This window comes from Triturus cristatus, chromosome 10, assembly GCF_964204655.1.
Source record: "Triturus cristatus chromosome 10, aTriCri1.1, whole genome shotgun sequence".
In the NCBI taxonomy this organism is placed as follows: domain Eukaryota; kingdom Metazoa; phylum Chordata; class Amphibia; order Caudata; family Salamandridae; genus Triturus; species Triturus cristatus.
The window spans coordinates 405,234,156-405,251,319 of NC_140593.1; the positions used below are offsets into that span (position 1 = coordinate 405,234,156).

At 43.7% G+C, this 17,164-nt stretch overlaps 1 protein-coding gene across 14 annotated transcripts in view; it reads left to right on the plus strand.

Annotated features, from left to right (window-relative positions):
• Positions 1-17,164, plus strand: part of KIAA1217 (KIAA1217 ortholog) — a 1,240,780-nt gene that overhangs the window by 838,967 nt on the left and 384,649 nt on the right. For all 14 annotated transcript variants that reach the window (XM_085631670.1, XM_085631677.1, XM_085631672.1 and 11 more), the window contains one exon: positions 15,626-15,824. In XM_085631670.1, the coding sequence (XP_085487796.1) occupies positions 15,626-15,824 (199 nt within the window). The remainder of the gene's footprint in view (positions 1-15,625; positions 15,825-17,164) is intronic.

The window sequence follows — 17,164 nt, forward strand, 5'->3', positions numbered from 1 at the left end:
GTAGCGTGTAGTGTTGATGGAGACAAGACTCTTTTATAAACCTCAATAAAGACTAGCACCATCTACTTTAATGCAACTTAAAAGATTTAGTCAGGGCCAAGGGGTTGCACATGCAACACAAGAGCAAAAGGGTTGAATACCATATAACCCTATTCTTTCTAAGAGTCAATGCCCCAAGAGCCTTAGCCTCTAGTCCTTCTTTTCCTGGCTCATGTGGCCTTTGAAAATAGCTCCCCTCAAGACAGCATCTTGAAGTGATCCTCTTTATCCTCACTCAGTACTCCTTTGCCTGCTAGTGAAAGCCTTCTAGTATTATGACCAGTGCTCAATTTGTAAAAACATAAATGCCAAGGCCCTCGTCAGGAGGCCACTGCAGCTTGTACCATCAATTGCCCCTGACATTGCTGCCTATGACAATACCAAATCAACTACTAACCATCACACTCTAACAAGTGTGACAATTCATAGTATTCCAGGCCCGCACAGCTATAAGAATGGCTTGGATGGCAATTATTAGTTATTTATAATGTATAACCAATTAATAACTGTAGTTTTCTCATCCCTACCTAGGTAGACCACTCCACCATGTGGCAGACTGTCTTAAGAGCTGGTGCCGACATTTAAGTGCTGGTGCCAAGTACCGGATACCACCGGCTCAAATTAAGCACTGATTATAACACTGTGTAGCTTCTCTTCACTCTTCCAGTGGTGCATTAGTATGCTAGGTTGTGCTACCTTTATCCTATGCGTATTGACAGGTCATATCCAGTGTGCATATTGCCGGCTCCCCGTCTGGAGGGGGTCACATGATGTACCTGCTTATAAGCCACGCTTGCAAGTTCTCTCCAGCAAATAATTAACTCCCAGAACTCTTCACCACAAAATTCAAACCATGACCCATGCCAGGGATGCCTCTCCTATTTAGTATCCTCCTATAGGATCTGAGAATTTTTCTTCTGGTTGCTTTTGTATAGCAAGATCACTTCATAGACACATCGTGCTTAAAAAAACAGCCCCTTGTCTGGACTCTAAATGCAGAGTCCTAGGTGGCTTGCTGCCTGCTGGGGCCCTGAAGATGTTTTAGCCCTTCAGACATCATGTTTAAACCACCCCATGACACACAGCAAGATCACCAGCAAACAGAGCTGGCACTGCAGAGACCATGCCATCACCACCATCTTGTTACCATTTATCATCTCCAGGGGTGGGGGCCCAGTTATTCTCCATATCAAGTACCTCTTGGCTTTTCACCATTTCAAGGACTCCTTTATAAACCTTCATATTCTGGTGTCCCCGAAGCTGTGGCCCAGTCAGTATGACCTGACAGTGAAGCACCCAGGGAACACACCTGCCTGTGCAACTGACTGACTCTACCCCATGATCATGTATGAAGACTCAAAAATAATTTCATTCGGTTTTTCGACCAGCAATGTGTATGTTTTAGAGTTTATGCCAAATGTGATCTTCACAAGCTTCCATAATTGGTGTCCCTTGGAAAATGAACCCCCACCTAGGTGAAGAACATAATCCCAAGAATGTAATTAAGCGGAGGCGAGAAGCAGAAGCAGCGAGGTAATGACCCGCGGCTCATCTGGGGTTGGGGCCTAACTCCGTACGGTGATCCGAGCAGCTGAGAGGCAGCACCTGGAAAATAGTCTAGACAGATGACTCAGATCCCCCCAGGGCACACAGTCATCCTGTTTGGAGCTGTGATTTGCCCAGCAGGGAGTGCTTAGGGTCCGGTGGGGTCTGGCCTTGCCCGCAGTGTGCTGCCCAGGAGCCAGTCAGGTCCGGGCCCCTTAGGTGTGGCAGAGAAGCAGAGCGGGTAGGCCTGACTCGTGTGCAGGCCAGAGGTCCCAGGATACTTGGAGGACCAGCAGTGGAGTGGGGCCTGTCTCCGCATGGCACTCAGTGACCCAGAGTTGTGGTGAGATGGCACCTGGAGGGGAGTAGAGACGGGAGACTTTGCTCCTCCGGAGGACATCACACATGAGGCTATGGCTCGTCCAATTGGGAGTGCCTGGCGGCCAATAAGGACTAGTCTTGCATGGTGTGCAGGGCCCGGTACTGGTGAGACTTGGGCCCAGAAGTGGTGCGGAGGGGCAGGTTGAGGAGGCCGGCCTGCCTTGCATAAGAAAACATAAAGTAACAGGCTGCAAAGGAAGCCAGCAGCAGTTTGATCTCGGAGTGGGCCTCTTACCCTTGGCGCATCCTGCAAAGAGGCAACAGAAATGGGGATCCTGATAGACATTACGTGCTGGCCTCAAGACCAAGTTGCACTGAGGGGGGCGGCGACACCTACTAAACTTGTCACACCTGTTCCCTGTGGGAAACCCGCGAGGCGCATTCAGGTGGAAGAGGGAGGGCTCTGTAGGCGGCGGTGAATACCACCCTTGCACTTTGAGAAGCAGTTGAGTGGCAGGAAGATGCTGATGACTGGCGGCAGGGATGCAAAGGGTTTGCAGCAAAGGAGTTGGACAGATACGTCCTGGCTAAAGAGGTAACTGGGGGCGCGACCGTGGTGGGGACTCAGGTGCCCGTGGGGGCTCCTCCCAGGAAGGCAATGATCTAACTTCTGATTGCTGAGATGAGACCAGGAGCTCAACATACTTTGGCACTGAAGCTACAAGAATACAACAACCTGGCCACTGAGGCCGCAAGGGCGGTACATAGAGCTACTGCTTACCGCCTATATGAAGTTGGGAATAAAGCTGGTAAACTCCTATACTGGCTATGCGAGAGGGATGAGTCACAGAAGTGGGTCCTAGAGGTGAAAACAGAGACAGGGGACCTGGTTAGAGGGGGGAGCACTTAGCAGAGGCGTTCACAGTCTTCCACGCCCAGATATACTCTGCTGCAGTGACCAAGACAGCTGAGGACACGATTATCCTCCTTCAGGATATACGCCTCCCAAGCCCAGCAAGGAACGATCAAGTGTTTCTAGAAATGGACAGTGAGGGGGGGAGCTGGTGGCGTTGGGGAGGGAGCTGCCGTCAGGGAAAGCCTCTGGTCTGAACGGTCTGCCAATCGAGCTTTACAGAATGCGGGCAACAAAGCTTGAATCACACCTATTAACCATGTACAGAGAAAGTACAAAGACTAAAGGCTTGCCATCATAGTAGTACTACATAATGAAGGGAAACCCACGGAGGAGTGGGCTTCCTATAGGCCTATGTCACTGTTGAATGGCGATGTCAAAATATTGGCCAAAGTATTGACAACACGGCTTAGAAAAGTAGTCCACTCACTGATCCACTCTGATCATTCTGGCTTTCTGCTCAACTGGAGTACAAGACTCCATCTCCGATGCCTCTGTGGGGTGTGGGACAGATGACCACTTTAAGATACAGTACATTGATAATGTCACTGAATGCCAAAATGGCATGCGATACATTGGAGTGGAATTACACTTTTGCAGTGCTGGAAAAACAGGGTTTTGGCCCCCAGTTTGTGCTATGGGTCTGCCTGCTGTACAGTGGCCCATTTGCAGGGGATAAGGTGAAAGCGGTGTATTCCCAGGTATTTGAACGCCAGTGGAGCACCAGGCAGGGCTGCCCCTCTCCCCGATGATTTTTGCTCTGGCATTGGAGCCATTGACAGCATGAATATATCAAGATCCGCGGGTCAGGGGTTTGCGATGGGGGGGAGCCTAGGATGATAAGATATTGCTGTATGTGGACGACGTGCTCCTCTATGTCACTGCCCCAGAATTAACGGTGGCCAGACTAATGGATATAATCACATATTTTGGTAAATATTCTGGATACACTGTAAACTGGCACAAGTCTCTAATTTACCCATTATGAGGTGACATTCCGCAGTTGCCGACAGACTGTGCGGTGACTGTGGCACAGAGTGGATTCCGCTACTTGGGCATATACATCACACCTGAGGCTGTTTTTTTACGAGCTGAACCTTTCCCCGTTGCTCGAAAAATTAAAAGGGCTGTGCAGCACTAGCCTGCCCTGCCACTTTCCCTATTGGTAAGAGCGGCTCTATTCAAAATTATGCCGCTGCCGTTTTCCCTATATTTCTACATTCCTACAAAACACTCCCTAAGAGGTCCCCAAGGCGTATTTAAGGAAGTTGAAGTACAAGTCTGGCTGTTGCTGTGGGATGGAGGCCCAGCGTGGATTGCCTTGCACAAGCTCAAAAGAGGCTGGTATGATAGAGGCTTCGCTCTCCTGGATATTCAGAAGAATTGCACAACTAATTACAGTTAATGGCTTGGTGTATCTACCACAGACTGAACCAGCGCTTCTCTGCAACTCAGACCTGCGCTGCGGGCTGTGCTTCCGAGGGACACAGAGCTTGAGGGATCTTCCCTTCTGGAGGACAGACTATTGGGGGACTCCATGCCCAAGAAAGACATGTCTCTGATAAAAAGATTGTAAACCACCCCCCCGATACCATACAACAACTGAGGGAATAAATGGGGGGGTTCAGGGGGTCTTAAAGATGGGAAGTGGGATGAGGCTCTTTGTGCCCCTAGAGAGCCATAGTATTGGGCTTTAGAGTGGTACAGTTGCGGATCCTCCACTGTTCATACTATTCCCGGTCGACCTTGGTTCAGATGGGGAGGCTGCCACAGATCTGCACCTGCGAGGCTGCAGCAAACTGGATCCTTCCTTCATATCCTAAGGGGCTGCTGTGCCGTGTGAAAATTCTGGTCCAACATTATAGCCTGTCTGGGCAGATGGGGGCGGCGGGGGTCGGTGGGACGCAGCGAACATGAATGATACTGGGTCTGATGGTGGCAGAAAGAAATATGGTGAAAGCCTGGGGTGCTAAATGGGCCCTGGATCTCGAAGCCTGGAAATGCGACATGGACTGGTGTATGTTAGCCGTAAAAGTAGCCTATGAGGGCAGAGATTTCCCCCTAAAATGGAAAAAATATGGCTCAGTTGGAGTTCCTATATGGGACTGATACAGAGAGACTGAGTTTCACAGCAGGGGTGCACCAGGTCCTCGGCAAGTTGAGAGAGAGAAGTGGGATGAGGGGAGATTTGGGGTGAACCTGGGGGCCACGGGGGTCACAGGCAATCCTTCAATGTATTATGATGTGAACAGCAGTGTCATTAAAAACTGATGTTGGTGTTATTTTGAAATTTCTAATAAAAAGATATGGGGAAAAAATGAGATAACTAAGCACAGTAAAGCCAGTGTGTGCGTGCTGCCAGGGTCTCTGACTCTTGGTCAGGCTCTTTTGCATTGGCTTTAGGATCTGCCATTCCCTTCTGAGCTGAGCAGTAGCGCTTGTCAGCAATATTTGTGGGAGAAGTAGATGTACACACTGTCCTGCCTAGGGTCAGAGCCCCAGCATCACATCATCCCCATCCTGGAGCTCAAGGTCAGTCACCGATGTGCCCGCTTTGCAGCTAGTGCGGTAGCTCCTTTATATTAGGAGCAAAAGCAAGAGGCAACAACACAAGCGCCAGGGAAACCATCAGAGCTGAAGCCTCCTAGATTAGGAAGTAGGGCTCTATAGCCACATCTTCTGATGTAAATGGTAGTGGTTATTCATGCAAGATGCACACTGTTGTTATTTACAAATGTTAGCTGCTCCCTTTGTATATATGTCAGTTGCCCTTTACTCACGATATTTTAGCATCTCAGCTTCTGTGTGCAAAATGTTATCTGTCCCCTGTTTTGGAAATCTAAGCTGCTGTTCTTACTGATTTGTTTGCTGCCATCCCGTTCAGAATTAGTAACTGATTCCTTAATTGAAATGTTGACAGCACTCTACAGGAGATCTGCACTCTGCTGGAAATGTCAGATCCTGCAAGACCTGTTTTCACACCTCTCACTCCCATAAATGTTAGAAGCACTCCCTACCAGATGTGTTGTCAAATCTTCTTCTCCACCAAAATGTCCGTGCCTAAAATGTTAGAAGTTCTCCTCTTTCAGAAATTTTGCTCCTACTCCCTAGCAGAAGCGATGACAGAATTATCTGAAGGGAATGGGAGCTGCACTCCCAGAAGTGAGAATATGATGGAATGGCACTCTGGAAAAATGTCAATCGAATGATAATAAGACTTTTGAGGCACTCCATCATCATTTTTATCTCACAGCGCTCAACTACATATAAAAGTCTTCTCACCCAAGGATATTGTCTCTCTTGTTGAGACGCTCAGCAACACTCGGTTGTGGATGTAAATCCAACAGCTCAAATTTAAGCCTGCAACCTGAGTTCCTTCTGATCTCTCCTCTTCTCATCATTCTGGTGCAAGTTTGGCCTGACAGACTTGTTTGCTTGAAAGCCTTGTATTACTTGCTGCTAGTGCAAATCTCTGGCTTTTATCTTGGACAAAGAACCGAACCTCTGTGCACACATACATTTCCTGGCAAAAGGTGCTCCATTCCAAATCTGACTCTTTGGAGCAATTGAACCATTCCTTTAGGGAATTACTTTAAATCAGTTGCTGAATCCCTATTGCTATCTGGGATGTATTGTGGAATGTGCTGCTCTGGGTAAGTCCTAAATTCATCTGGCCACTCTGAAATCAGGTGGCTATGAAGTGTTGGAATCTGATGACATCACTGCAGCACAGATCACCCTCAGTTGGTTCATAACGGAAGCCAATAGCCCATTTAAGGTGATCTTCATGGTACGCAAAATATTTGATTCTGTAGCACTGGCTTGCGAAGCTCATAAATTAGCCCTCTGAGGTGGTTCTCGTCCCCCCTGGAGCTATTACACCACCTGTTTGCAATCCTAGCCTTCAGAAAAGCAAAAACACTAAAACAATCTTCCTAAGGGAGCACACTCAAGGTGTGGAAATCCATCCCTCCCAAAGTTACAGCTAATCCCTTCTATGAAACCTTCAGCGCCACTGTGAATTTTTAACTATCTGATTTTGCCACAATGCTTGCAGTGTGATTGCTCCCACATTATTTTAGACTAAATGCTAAAATTCTCATTTTTATTTTTTTATATTTCTGTAGTGGATTATGCATAATATTTTTTCTCTTTGTTTATTGTTTGCAAATATTAACTGTTTAACATTTACGATCTATGTAACTTTTACATATGGAAGACGGTTCTCCATGGAGTCTTGTCTGTGCCATATAAGAGTACAAAATGAAAAAAATAACTTATGAGATATTCACTTGCTGGAAACTACAAAGGACATTATAATAGTTCTCGTTTTTACAGTGCGTAAAATGCCTGAGGGCACATGATTTAAGATTGCAGTTTCTAATCTCTATGGCACAATTTTTTCAAGTTAATGACACTTCTCCAGTGTTGCAAATACGTTTCTGTTGTAGATTTAGGGTTTCTATTGGGAAAATAGATGCTTCTGAATGCCACATAAATTTCATTTGATGCTGCAGATGATAGGTGATTCTGGGGACAGCAAGAATTCATAGAAAATTAAATTAAATTATTAGCTTCAGCTCAGAGCAGCCTCTTGTCATCTTTTACTTTTTATGTTATCCTTTGTATTAGTAAATACTTCAAAAGCATATTTTGGTTCACTGTCAAATATTTTTTAGTCAGGGGCTAGATGTTAGTAATTCTAGATCTTTATCAGGTGGCTTCTCCCTTGGTACTTGAATCTCATTGGCTGGATGCTAGTGCTATTATTACCTGCCTGTCCTTGATGTATGGCTACTAGTTATACTTTCTGCATTTATATGTCGAAAGATCCGTGATTAAACATGTTTAAAAATATCATAAAGCAATCCTTTGCACAGACCTTGTGTTTTTATGGCTGGCGGTGCTCCTGTGAAGGATAAGCAGATGCCGCTTCTGGTGTCTGTATTACCCAAGATGCTTGCATGTCTTTTTATATTCCTCTTTGAACGTTTTAGTAGATGCTTTTTAGCATAACGTTCTTTGAGTACCACTTGTACAGAATGGGGCAAAGGAGGTCATACAGGGCGTGAATTGGCCAGCTTTGCCTCTGGCAAACCCAATATCTCAAATGTTGGCAGAATCCCATGTGCATCCTCCTGAGCAGTTATAGTGAATCAGCCGTGCAATATTTACTATTTACACCGCTATGATAATATTACTTGATCTCTGGTATCATTCCATTAACTGTCAGCTCACAGAGCATGTGGTACATGGCTGTTTGGATGGTTATTGGAGCTTTTACAACACTGCCCAAGTTATTCAATGGGTAAATGCTAGCATTGTTTTTCAAGTAGGAATGAATGGCCCACTGGTAATCATTTTGGAAGTTCACTATTTCAAGACAGACTAGGAGCTAAGTGATTGGCAGGGTTTCATGAAACTTTTTAATACCAATTATATCTCTTTGGTCTTAGGCATTGAATAAATGCTGTGCTTTCAGCCATCTTACAATCGCATGCGTCTGATGCAATCTATGACTCCCGGAAGCCAAAGACCTCCTCTCCTCCTTCTTCCATGTGTTTGGAGAAATGCTGATTATTGTATGAACGTCCACAGTCCACCTTTCATTTCTATGACTAACATTTTACATCATCTTACTGCCACATTTTTCTACTGGCATTTCGTTGACCAGAAAGCTAGTCTGTCTTCTGTTCATGCTGATGTTTATTTCGTGTTGATTGCACATGTATACATACAGTATTTCTTCCCTTTTTATGGCTTTTAAGCTTTTTGAAGAATTCGGCTGTTTTATTTACTATATTTGATGCTTGATGGACCCGTGTGTTATGTTATGTTACTGATTCCTTTAAAGCGCGCGTTCATGAACCGGTTTCATGGTGCCAGTTGGCAACAAGAAGGTAAAGCAGAGGGCAGGTTGTTAGTTGTATGCTTTTCTAAATAACGAGGTTTTTAATAATTTCCTGGAGTTTGTGTAGCAAGAAGCTACTCTTACCTCAAGGAGAAAGGAGTTCCAGAGGTTGGGGGCGATGACCGATAATCTAGTTCCACCCAATCTTTTCTTCTTGAATTTGGGTACCAATATGTAGTTCATATGGGCAGAGTGTTGTGAGTGTTTAGGGGTGTACTTCTGGGTTCTGTTGTAATGGAAGCATGGCTTTTATTGCGGAGTGTTTTGAATATGAGGCAGCCGGCTTTGAAGATTGTTCTTGGTCCTACAGGTAGCCAGTTGAGGTCTTTCATCAAGGGGGTGATTTGGCACTATTTTGGTTGTTTATAAATTAGTCGGGTGGCCTGCTTCTGGATGATTTGGAGCCTTTTGATGAGGCTATTAGGCAATGATATTTCGTCGTTTGTAATGTCAAGGATTCCTAAATGAATGTTGCCTTTTTTTATTATTGTGAAAGTTCACGGCGCAATCAGTATTTGGCATCGTTTAGTGGTGCTGACTGCTCAGATGCCATTGACCAAACAGCTGAGCCATAGTCAGCGAAAAAGTAAGCTTTACTATTTTCCATCAACTTTGATTGTAGATGCTGAACAGCACTTAGAATCTTTTAGCTTTTCTATGTGATCATAGTTAAAAAATATAATACCGTTTTGATATTGTTGAAATAAGTGGCCGCGTAAAGCGTACATTTTCTGAACAATCATGCACACTCTTTTTTCAGTAATACAAAGATTTTAAATGATAAAACTTCAGTTTAACCTGTCTGCTGGGTTCATGCATGAAGGGATGTAAAGGGATTCCATAGCATTCCTCAGCATTACATCATGTGCAGGCAGCATACATGTTTTTCTACTGTTCCTCTTCTATCTACGGAGCGTTACAATGTTACCATGGTTACCAATCCAGCGAGAAACGTGACCGTAGGAGCGACCATAATTTGTTTGAGCACCAACACTAAATATGACTAAAATGCTAGTCGATTTGATATATTTTAATTGATAACAGATCGTTTTAGTTTTAAGACACCTAAAGTATTTTCCATGGTTAGGAAGGCATAAACATTTGTTTTATTTTCCTGTTGCTAAACAAGTAAATGCCAAAGTTTGTGTAACCACGGATAATAATGCAAGGGGAATAAACACAGTGAAGTAGGAACATGATCGCAAAATATTATAGCAGAAACCGTCTCCCGGGTGATTAGCCGCGCTTTATAAGACATGATTGATTGATTGATAGTTTGAGTAAGTAATCTACAATGAAATAACAAAGGTGTTTGGCACTTTACAAATGTAAAATAACACCGTGCAGCCTATGATCAGGTTAATGGTGTGCATGTACCTATAAATTATCAATCATTAACAAAGTTCATTGTTTCTACTTTTGATTTATGAAAAGATGGTGTCAAGCCTCAGTATCACACACATCATGGTTACAAGGCGGACAGTAGCAGCGCAAGCTTCTTTTATGGAGAAACACAGCATTGAGAAGATGGCAGCAGTGCAAGCTTTCTTCGGCTTGAGCGTCTTAGAGTTCCCATACTAGATGACTTCAAAGTAGGCACACAATGTGGGAAGGTTGGGGAAGCAAAAACATGATGGGATGCAGAGGGAGGGAATATGAAAACCGCATGAAATGGTGATTATGGTTTAGCAGTACGGTGTGTACATCACCGGTGAGGTCTCATCTGGACCACTGGGTACATTTCTAAAGCATTCCTTTGGCATACTGTATCTGGACGTTAGTGCTTCATGTGGTGTATTGTGGCTTCTCCAGAATCCTTTTATTGCATATTGTGTCCCAGTCTGGAGGTTGCATCCGGAGGTTTTTTATCAGGTTCCACATGTCCTAATGAGAGTATCTTGTAAGTAATATTTGGAACCTCGTGTGAAGTACAGTGTACAGTTCTCGGTCTCACCTGATATATTGATACACCCTTTAAAGACCACCACATGCATTTTGTATTCCAGCACCACTTCTGGTATCTTGTGTGCAGTGCTGGGGACCACATCTACATTATTGTCTCCAGTTATGGAGTCCATCTCTGTCGTTAAATGCAAATATGTGGGTATTGAACATAATACTCAGAGCCATGTCTGGAGTTTTGTCCAATTATCGGAGCCAAAGGTTGTGCCCATCTAAAGTCTGTGTAGCTCTGGAGGCTTCATCTGAGGTGCAATATCCACTTTGGAGACCTCATCTAGAGTTTTCTGTTCAGTTCCAGAGCCATCGCCCTGAGTATTGTATGCATTTCTGAAGAATCAGCTAGTTTGTTGTATCCAAGAAACGATATCTCACTGGCAGTAAGGTGTTTACTTACGTCACTACAGCTGTCATATTATATCAATCAGTGCAGGCCTCTTCTGCACTGTTATATTCTGACCTTTGGGCGTCTTCTGGAGTATTGTATCTCTTTTGACAAATCATACAAGAACCACTTTTGTAGATTGCACCTGAAACCTTGTGATCGGTTCTTGCAACCACTTATTGAGAGTTGTATCCATTTAGCTATAGAACGGTCTTCACCTTTGGAGGCCTCGCCTAGAATATTCTGTCAAGTGCCAAAAATTATCTGGCATATTGTGTTCTTTTTTTGATGTCTCACGTTTATCATTGCCTCTACTTTAAGAAAGGGACATTGTGCGTATTGTGTCTAGGCATGTTGTGTTCAATTCTGAAAGCCACATCTGGAGCATTGTGCCTAAGCTATGAATGGTAAATTCTGTACTTTTCTGGAGGCTTCACCTTTAGTTGTGTGTTCACTTCTTATTGCCTCTTCTGCAAACTTGGTCAAATTCAGGAGGCCTTATTTTGTGTACTGTGCCCAGTCCTGACTACCTCATCTGTTGTGTGCAGTTCAGTTCAGTTGGTCTGAAGAGCTGTGTCTATGTCTGGAATCCACATCTGGAAGGATGTGTCCAATTCCGGATGCCTCATCAGGGCGGTGGTACACAGTCCTAGATACAACCAATACTCTCATCTGGAGTACTGCTTCTACGTGTAAACATCACACCTCCCATATTTGTCCAATGACATTTTCTGAAAGTCACAATTGTATTGTTCTGTAGTTTATAATGGGTCTGTTTGGGTGTATAGTTGTGTGGGTGGTTATGCTGGTGAGTGGGTAGTTAAGGGTGAATGAATGGGTTCATGAGTGTTTGAGGGTAAATGAATGAATGAATGGATAGGTGAATGCAGGAGTATGGATGGATAAATGAGTAGGTAGATATAGAGTTAACCAGCCGCTGAATGGGTAGATAGATGGATAGATATGTGAGTGGATGCACGAATGAGGGCATGGGTGGAGTGGATGCACAAATGGGTCAAAAGAGTGGAAGTGGATGGATTGGAGACTGCAAGAGTGAGTCACTGCTTCTATAAGTGGGTGCATGTTCCCATAGAACAATGAGTGGATGGGCAAAGGTTTTTTGTTGTATATTTCTTCGTTGTTATAAGAAAGTAATTCCATTTTAAAGTTTTGTGTGCATTATATTGATAAGGAAATGGAAGGGGGAGTATGTGAGGGGATGGTGGAGTGGGTGGATGGGTAAAAAGGTGGATGAGGGAATGAAAAGCAGGCCCAATACAGGGAGCGGAGACGGCGGATGGAGGCAAGTAGAGGAAATGTTGAGCAGAGTGAGTTGTGTGAACTCTAAGATGCTCAAGCCAAAGAAAGCTTGCACTGCTGCTATCTTCTCAATACTATGATTCACCATAAAAGAAGCTTGCATTGCTACTGACCGCCTTGTAACCATGATGTGTGTGATACTGAGGCTTGACACCATCTTTTCATAAAGCTAAGAACCTTAATATAAATATGAACACCTAAGAATCTATGCCTAGACAAAAAATAACTCCTAAGCCTAAACCCAAATTTTAAGACAAATAGTTATGCCACCATTTGAACAATAAAAATGCCATAAAACTAAGCTGCTTGTGAACACGATTAGTGCTGGTAAGTAGACAAGAAATAAAGGCCGGATAGGTTTAACTGGAGTCTGATTCAGCATTCAACAGCTACTGCGGCACGAGCTGCCACTTGAGGGGCCCTTGGACTGCACCTTCCTCAGGAGCATGCTCTCTCCTGCTCCCCTCCCTCTCGGAGCTCCTCGCTCATCCTTGGTACATATGCTGGTGAAGCATGCCACGGACCTTCCTTTTACGCCAATGAATGTCTTGGTTTATTGCAACAGATGATATTTGTGCCCTAACACGCCATACTACTGTCCGTGTGACAGGAATATGATGACGGGCAGTAGCTTCACTGACACACCTCTGACTAAAAAACATAGAGGAATAACTTATTTTAGTCTGTGTCACTTTGCGAGCACCAGGTGGAAATCTGGAAGATGTTAACAGTTAAATGTTCGGAGGTGTACTGATCATATAGCTGCTTTCACCTTAGGCCTGGAGATTTTAATTTAGGATTAGGTAATTAATTGCTTAGAGGTTTTAGATGAGATTTGGGCTTAGGGTCTTGGAATAGGTTCAGGCTTATTGGGTGGTATAAGTGTAGAATTTGGCGTTGAAGTCAGATTTACACTTCATTTTATAGATGAGGTGTACAATGTAGATATCGAAGGTCACATTCACAGCAAAGATATCTACATGCAATCGATTTACATATAAAAAATTATAATTAAACATATATGTATATATATATATATATATATATATATATATATATATATATATATATATATACACACAGTGTTTATCTGGAAATTTTGTATGAATCCATCCTTCCTGGTTTTACGTTATGCACTCCAGGATTTGGGTTTAGGTTCAGGAATTGAGCTTGATTTTAAATTTGGGCTTGGGTTTGAGGTTTTATTTGTGATCTATTCTAACAAATTAATTTAGTCCAATTAATATTGACTGAATAATGCAAGTCAAAATTAAAAGTCTCTGCAAACTGATATGTCCAAAATATTTAGTCCAATTAAACAAAGACCAAATCCGCAACAGTACAATTTTCACTCCTGTAATCCTATATTGAAAAACCACCAGAAAATTGATTCGGGCATTGACAATATGTTGTCTATAAGCAGACTTTAAGCAGAAACCCTCAAGGTAGACGTAGAGATCTGTAAAGTTTGTATAAGCGCTAATAGATGCACCACTCTGATGAATCAATTATGTGGATATTTGCTTGGGTCTCACTCTTATGGTTCCTGCAATGAACGGCCCCTCTCCCAAGCATCAAGGGTGAATGGTAAGTGTTTAGGACCCATCATGTATCTGAAATTGTTGCACTATCATAATTTTGCTATTTTATATTGTATGTCAGGAAATTGCATATACACTGCATCGGCAGCTGTCCATCACATAACCCCTGTATTGGAATGAAAGGTACAGGTATCACTCACTGCTTCTCCAATCGCCCCCTCTGCCGCCATTGTGGGCAGCCCTTCATTTGAGACCCATATTGCAGGTTATAATTTGGTCTGAAAATTCTCACTTGCACTGTATGGATATAACCATGTACCATTGTTTTGCCTTCTTCCATGATGGGTGCCTCAGTTTGCTGTCCTAAGTTTTCTTTTGCACCAAAATGATGGGAGGTTTCTTTGGGATATAATGGGAAAGGGTAATCTGGCATCATCAATTGCCTTGTATCAATATGCCTTATCTAAATACAGTTGACGCGCGTGAGTGAGCTTACCTGGAACTTTGCGCTACAGAAAAGTATAGCAGATCCATAGACAAGTCTCTGAGAAAACACGTATTTTTTTACTTTATTCAAATTACCTTGTGAACAATACCATAAGCATATCAGCCTGACACTAAGCAGTGAACAGCACTAACCCAAAATGCAAAGCATGGACCCAGGAGTGGCATTCAAGGTAAACCTTATATTGGATTTCTTTCTTGTTAGGCCTCATTGGAAGGGTGGGGACATTTGTTAAGTAGCAGACACCCCCAGAATACCAAAATGGCCAAAAAATCTAAATAAATCGATTAAGGCTCAGACGTTCTATGGGCTCTGGCTAAGACTGCAGCCAAGACTTCTTGTTACAGGAAGGAAATATGTATCTTAATGTAGGGGGCTCATTACCAGTGCCCTGGTATTTTGGTACCTGTAGTATTACCCACCATTGTGAATTCTGTGCTTTGGAATGGGGCATAAAGCATTAATAAGGCATGTGTTCCACCATTTCGAGCTGCACAATTCAGGATGCTGCGCTATTTTCCCACAGAAATCGTACCAGGTTTTACCTGATGAAATCTAATTTGGGGAAAGGTGTGATATTTTTACACTACTAGTAACTCCGATGTAGGTGCAAACTCATCATTACAGGGGCACTCAGAAGGAGACACTTGGAATGAAAGTGCTTTGTGCCAGATTCTAATAAATGCATTTAAAAATAAACTTAACATTGATGCAAACATGGAACAGATGCTCTATTGCACTATTTTGTGCTAGCATATTAGTTCATGGGGGGAAAAACAACCGAAAGTTCATGCTACGGCCCCTGTGTTTTTTCACAGATGATGGTCACCGCGTATGTGAAATCATACACTGCACATGGATATTAAGAGTTATACCTCAAGTGATGCTAACCTTTCAAAATGCCAGTCTGGACAGATGCTGCTTTTGAAACTCTAACCTACAGACCCCATTTTGGTCGTTTACAAATGCCGCCATTTAAGCAAAATGGCAAGAGCAGACCCCTTTATGAAACAGATCCCCTGTCCTGAAGCACAGTGGTATGTTCTTGACCAATTATGCAAATTGCAGTCGGCCAATACACTTCACAGAAGTTGGTGATTTGTGTTTGATCTTCAGTTCAGAGAATTGATGTATTTGACGTTTCCCTTTTGATCTGCAATTGAGGTACCTGCTGTGTTTGTTTCAGGTGTCCTTTTCCTTCAGTATGGGGATCACATTAAGCAGCTGAGGATGCCCAATGAGATTACCAGCACAGACACCATCCGTGCCCTCTTTGTAAGTGCCTTCCCCCAGCTCCTCAACATGAAAGTGCTGGAGTCACCCAACGTCGCCATTTACATCAAGGACGAGGGCAGAAACATTTACTATGAATTAACCGATGTACGGTGAGTAAATAGTTGATGGTATTGTTTTCTTGAAAATGTCCAGTTAGGGAACTGGAGAATCTTAAAAAATAAAAAAATTAGAAACACACGAAAAATGGAAGGATGTGAAGTGATGTTCGAGTAGATGTTTATTGCTTTAATGCGGCTAGTAGTATCTCGTATGGGGCACAATTCGTCCTTTAGCGGCTATTGTTAATGCAGGAGATACGTATTTTTTCATGTCTTGATTGTGGAACTCAAGATATTGCAGAGGTCTAATATGCCCAAATGAAGGAACCTGACTAGAGGTGGGAGTGATTGCCCCTCCTTGCATGTTTACATTTTCATCTCACTGAAGCCAGTTTCCAAGCCCCCGTCCATTGCAGCCTGGGACTTCCAGCCTGCCTGGCACTCTTCGCTATCGACCCATGCTCCTGTGAGTAGTGGCAGCCAAGGGAGCAATCTATACAGGCATGCGCCACATGGGGACGATGACCTGACTTCTGCCTGCCTTGAGGGTAAAGCGCTTTGTTGTTTTGTATGTGGCAGTTGAAGGCAGGTGTGACTACTTACCACAACTAGCTTCCTAACGTTTCCAGTTCCTCCTTGAAGCCAGTTCCTCAGACACTGTCCATAGTGGCCCGGAACACCCAATCTACCTTGTGTTCTTCACCATTGGTGCATTATCCCCCAGGTAGTGGCAACCCGGATGAAGAAGTGAGCCAGTGCAAGACACAAGAAGACAGTAGCCTGCTTCATTGTTTTTGTAGTGGCCAGTTGAAGGGACTTTGCCAGAGGTGTGAGTACTTCCCAACTATTGCCTGCTGACTGACCCATCTCCTCTGTAAAAGCCAGTCTTACAGATGCTGTGAATCGACCTCCAGTCTGCCTTATGGTTTTCGTTGTTGGTGCATGTTTCCACGGGTAGAGGCAGCCCGGAAACGGTGTGCGCTGGTGTGAGGGCTAACCTTATCCTATTTCTTCTGTCATAGGTATCCTCTCCCAGGCATCCTAGATGAGGGAGACAAGGGTTTCTGGATCTCCAGGTTGGATCAAGTGACCCCGTCTGTCATTTCTGTTTCTCAATACTCCATATTTTATGGCTAGGTATTTAGTAATTGTTCCGGGACACATTTTAATCCCAATCATGCCATACTGGACAGTTGCATCATTCTACAACACTCCTCGACTATGATTACTGACTCTGATTGACTCTGCTTTTCTTTTCTAATTGGTGGAGAGCCATGTCCTAGCACATAACTACCCTGGACACCAATTTGTTATCACATCTTCAGTATTTGTGCATCTCTGAAACCTGGCTTTAATCAATTGACAATACAGTGGCAGCTGGACAGAGTACT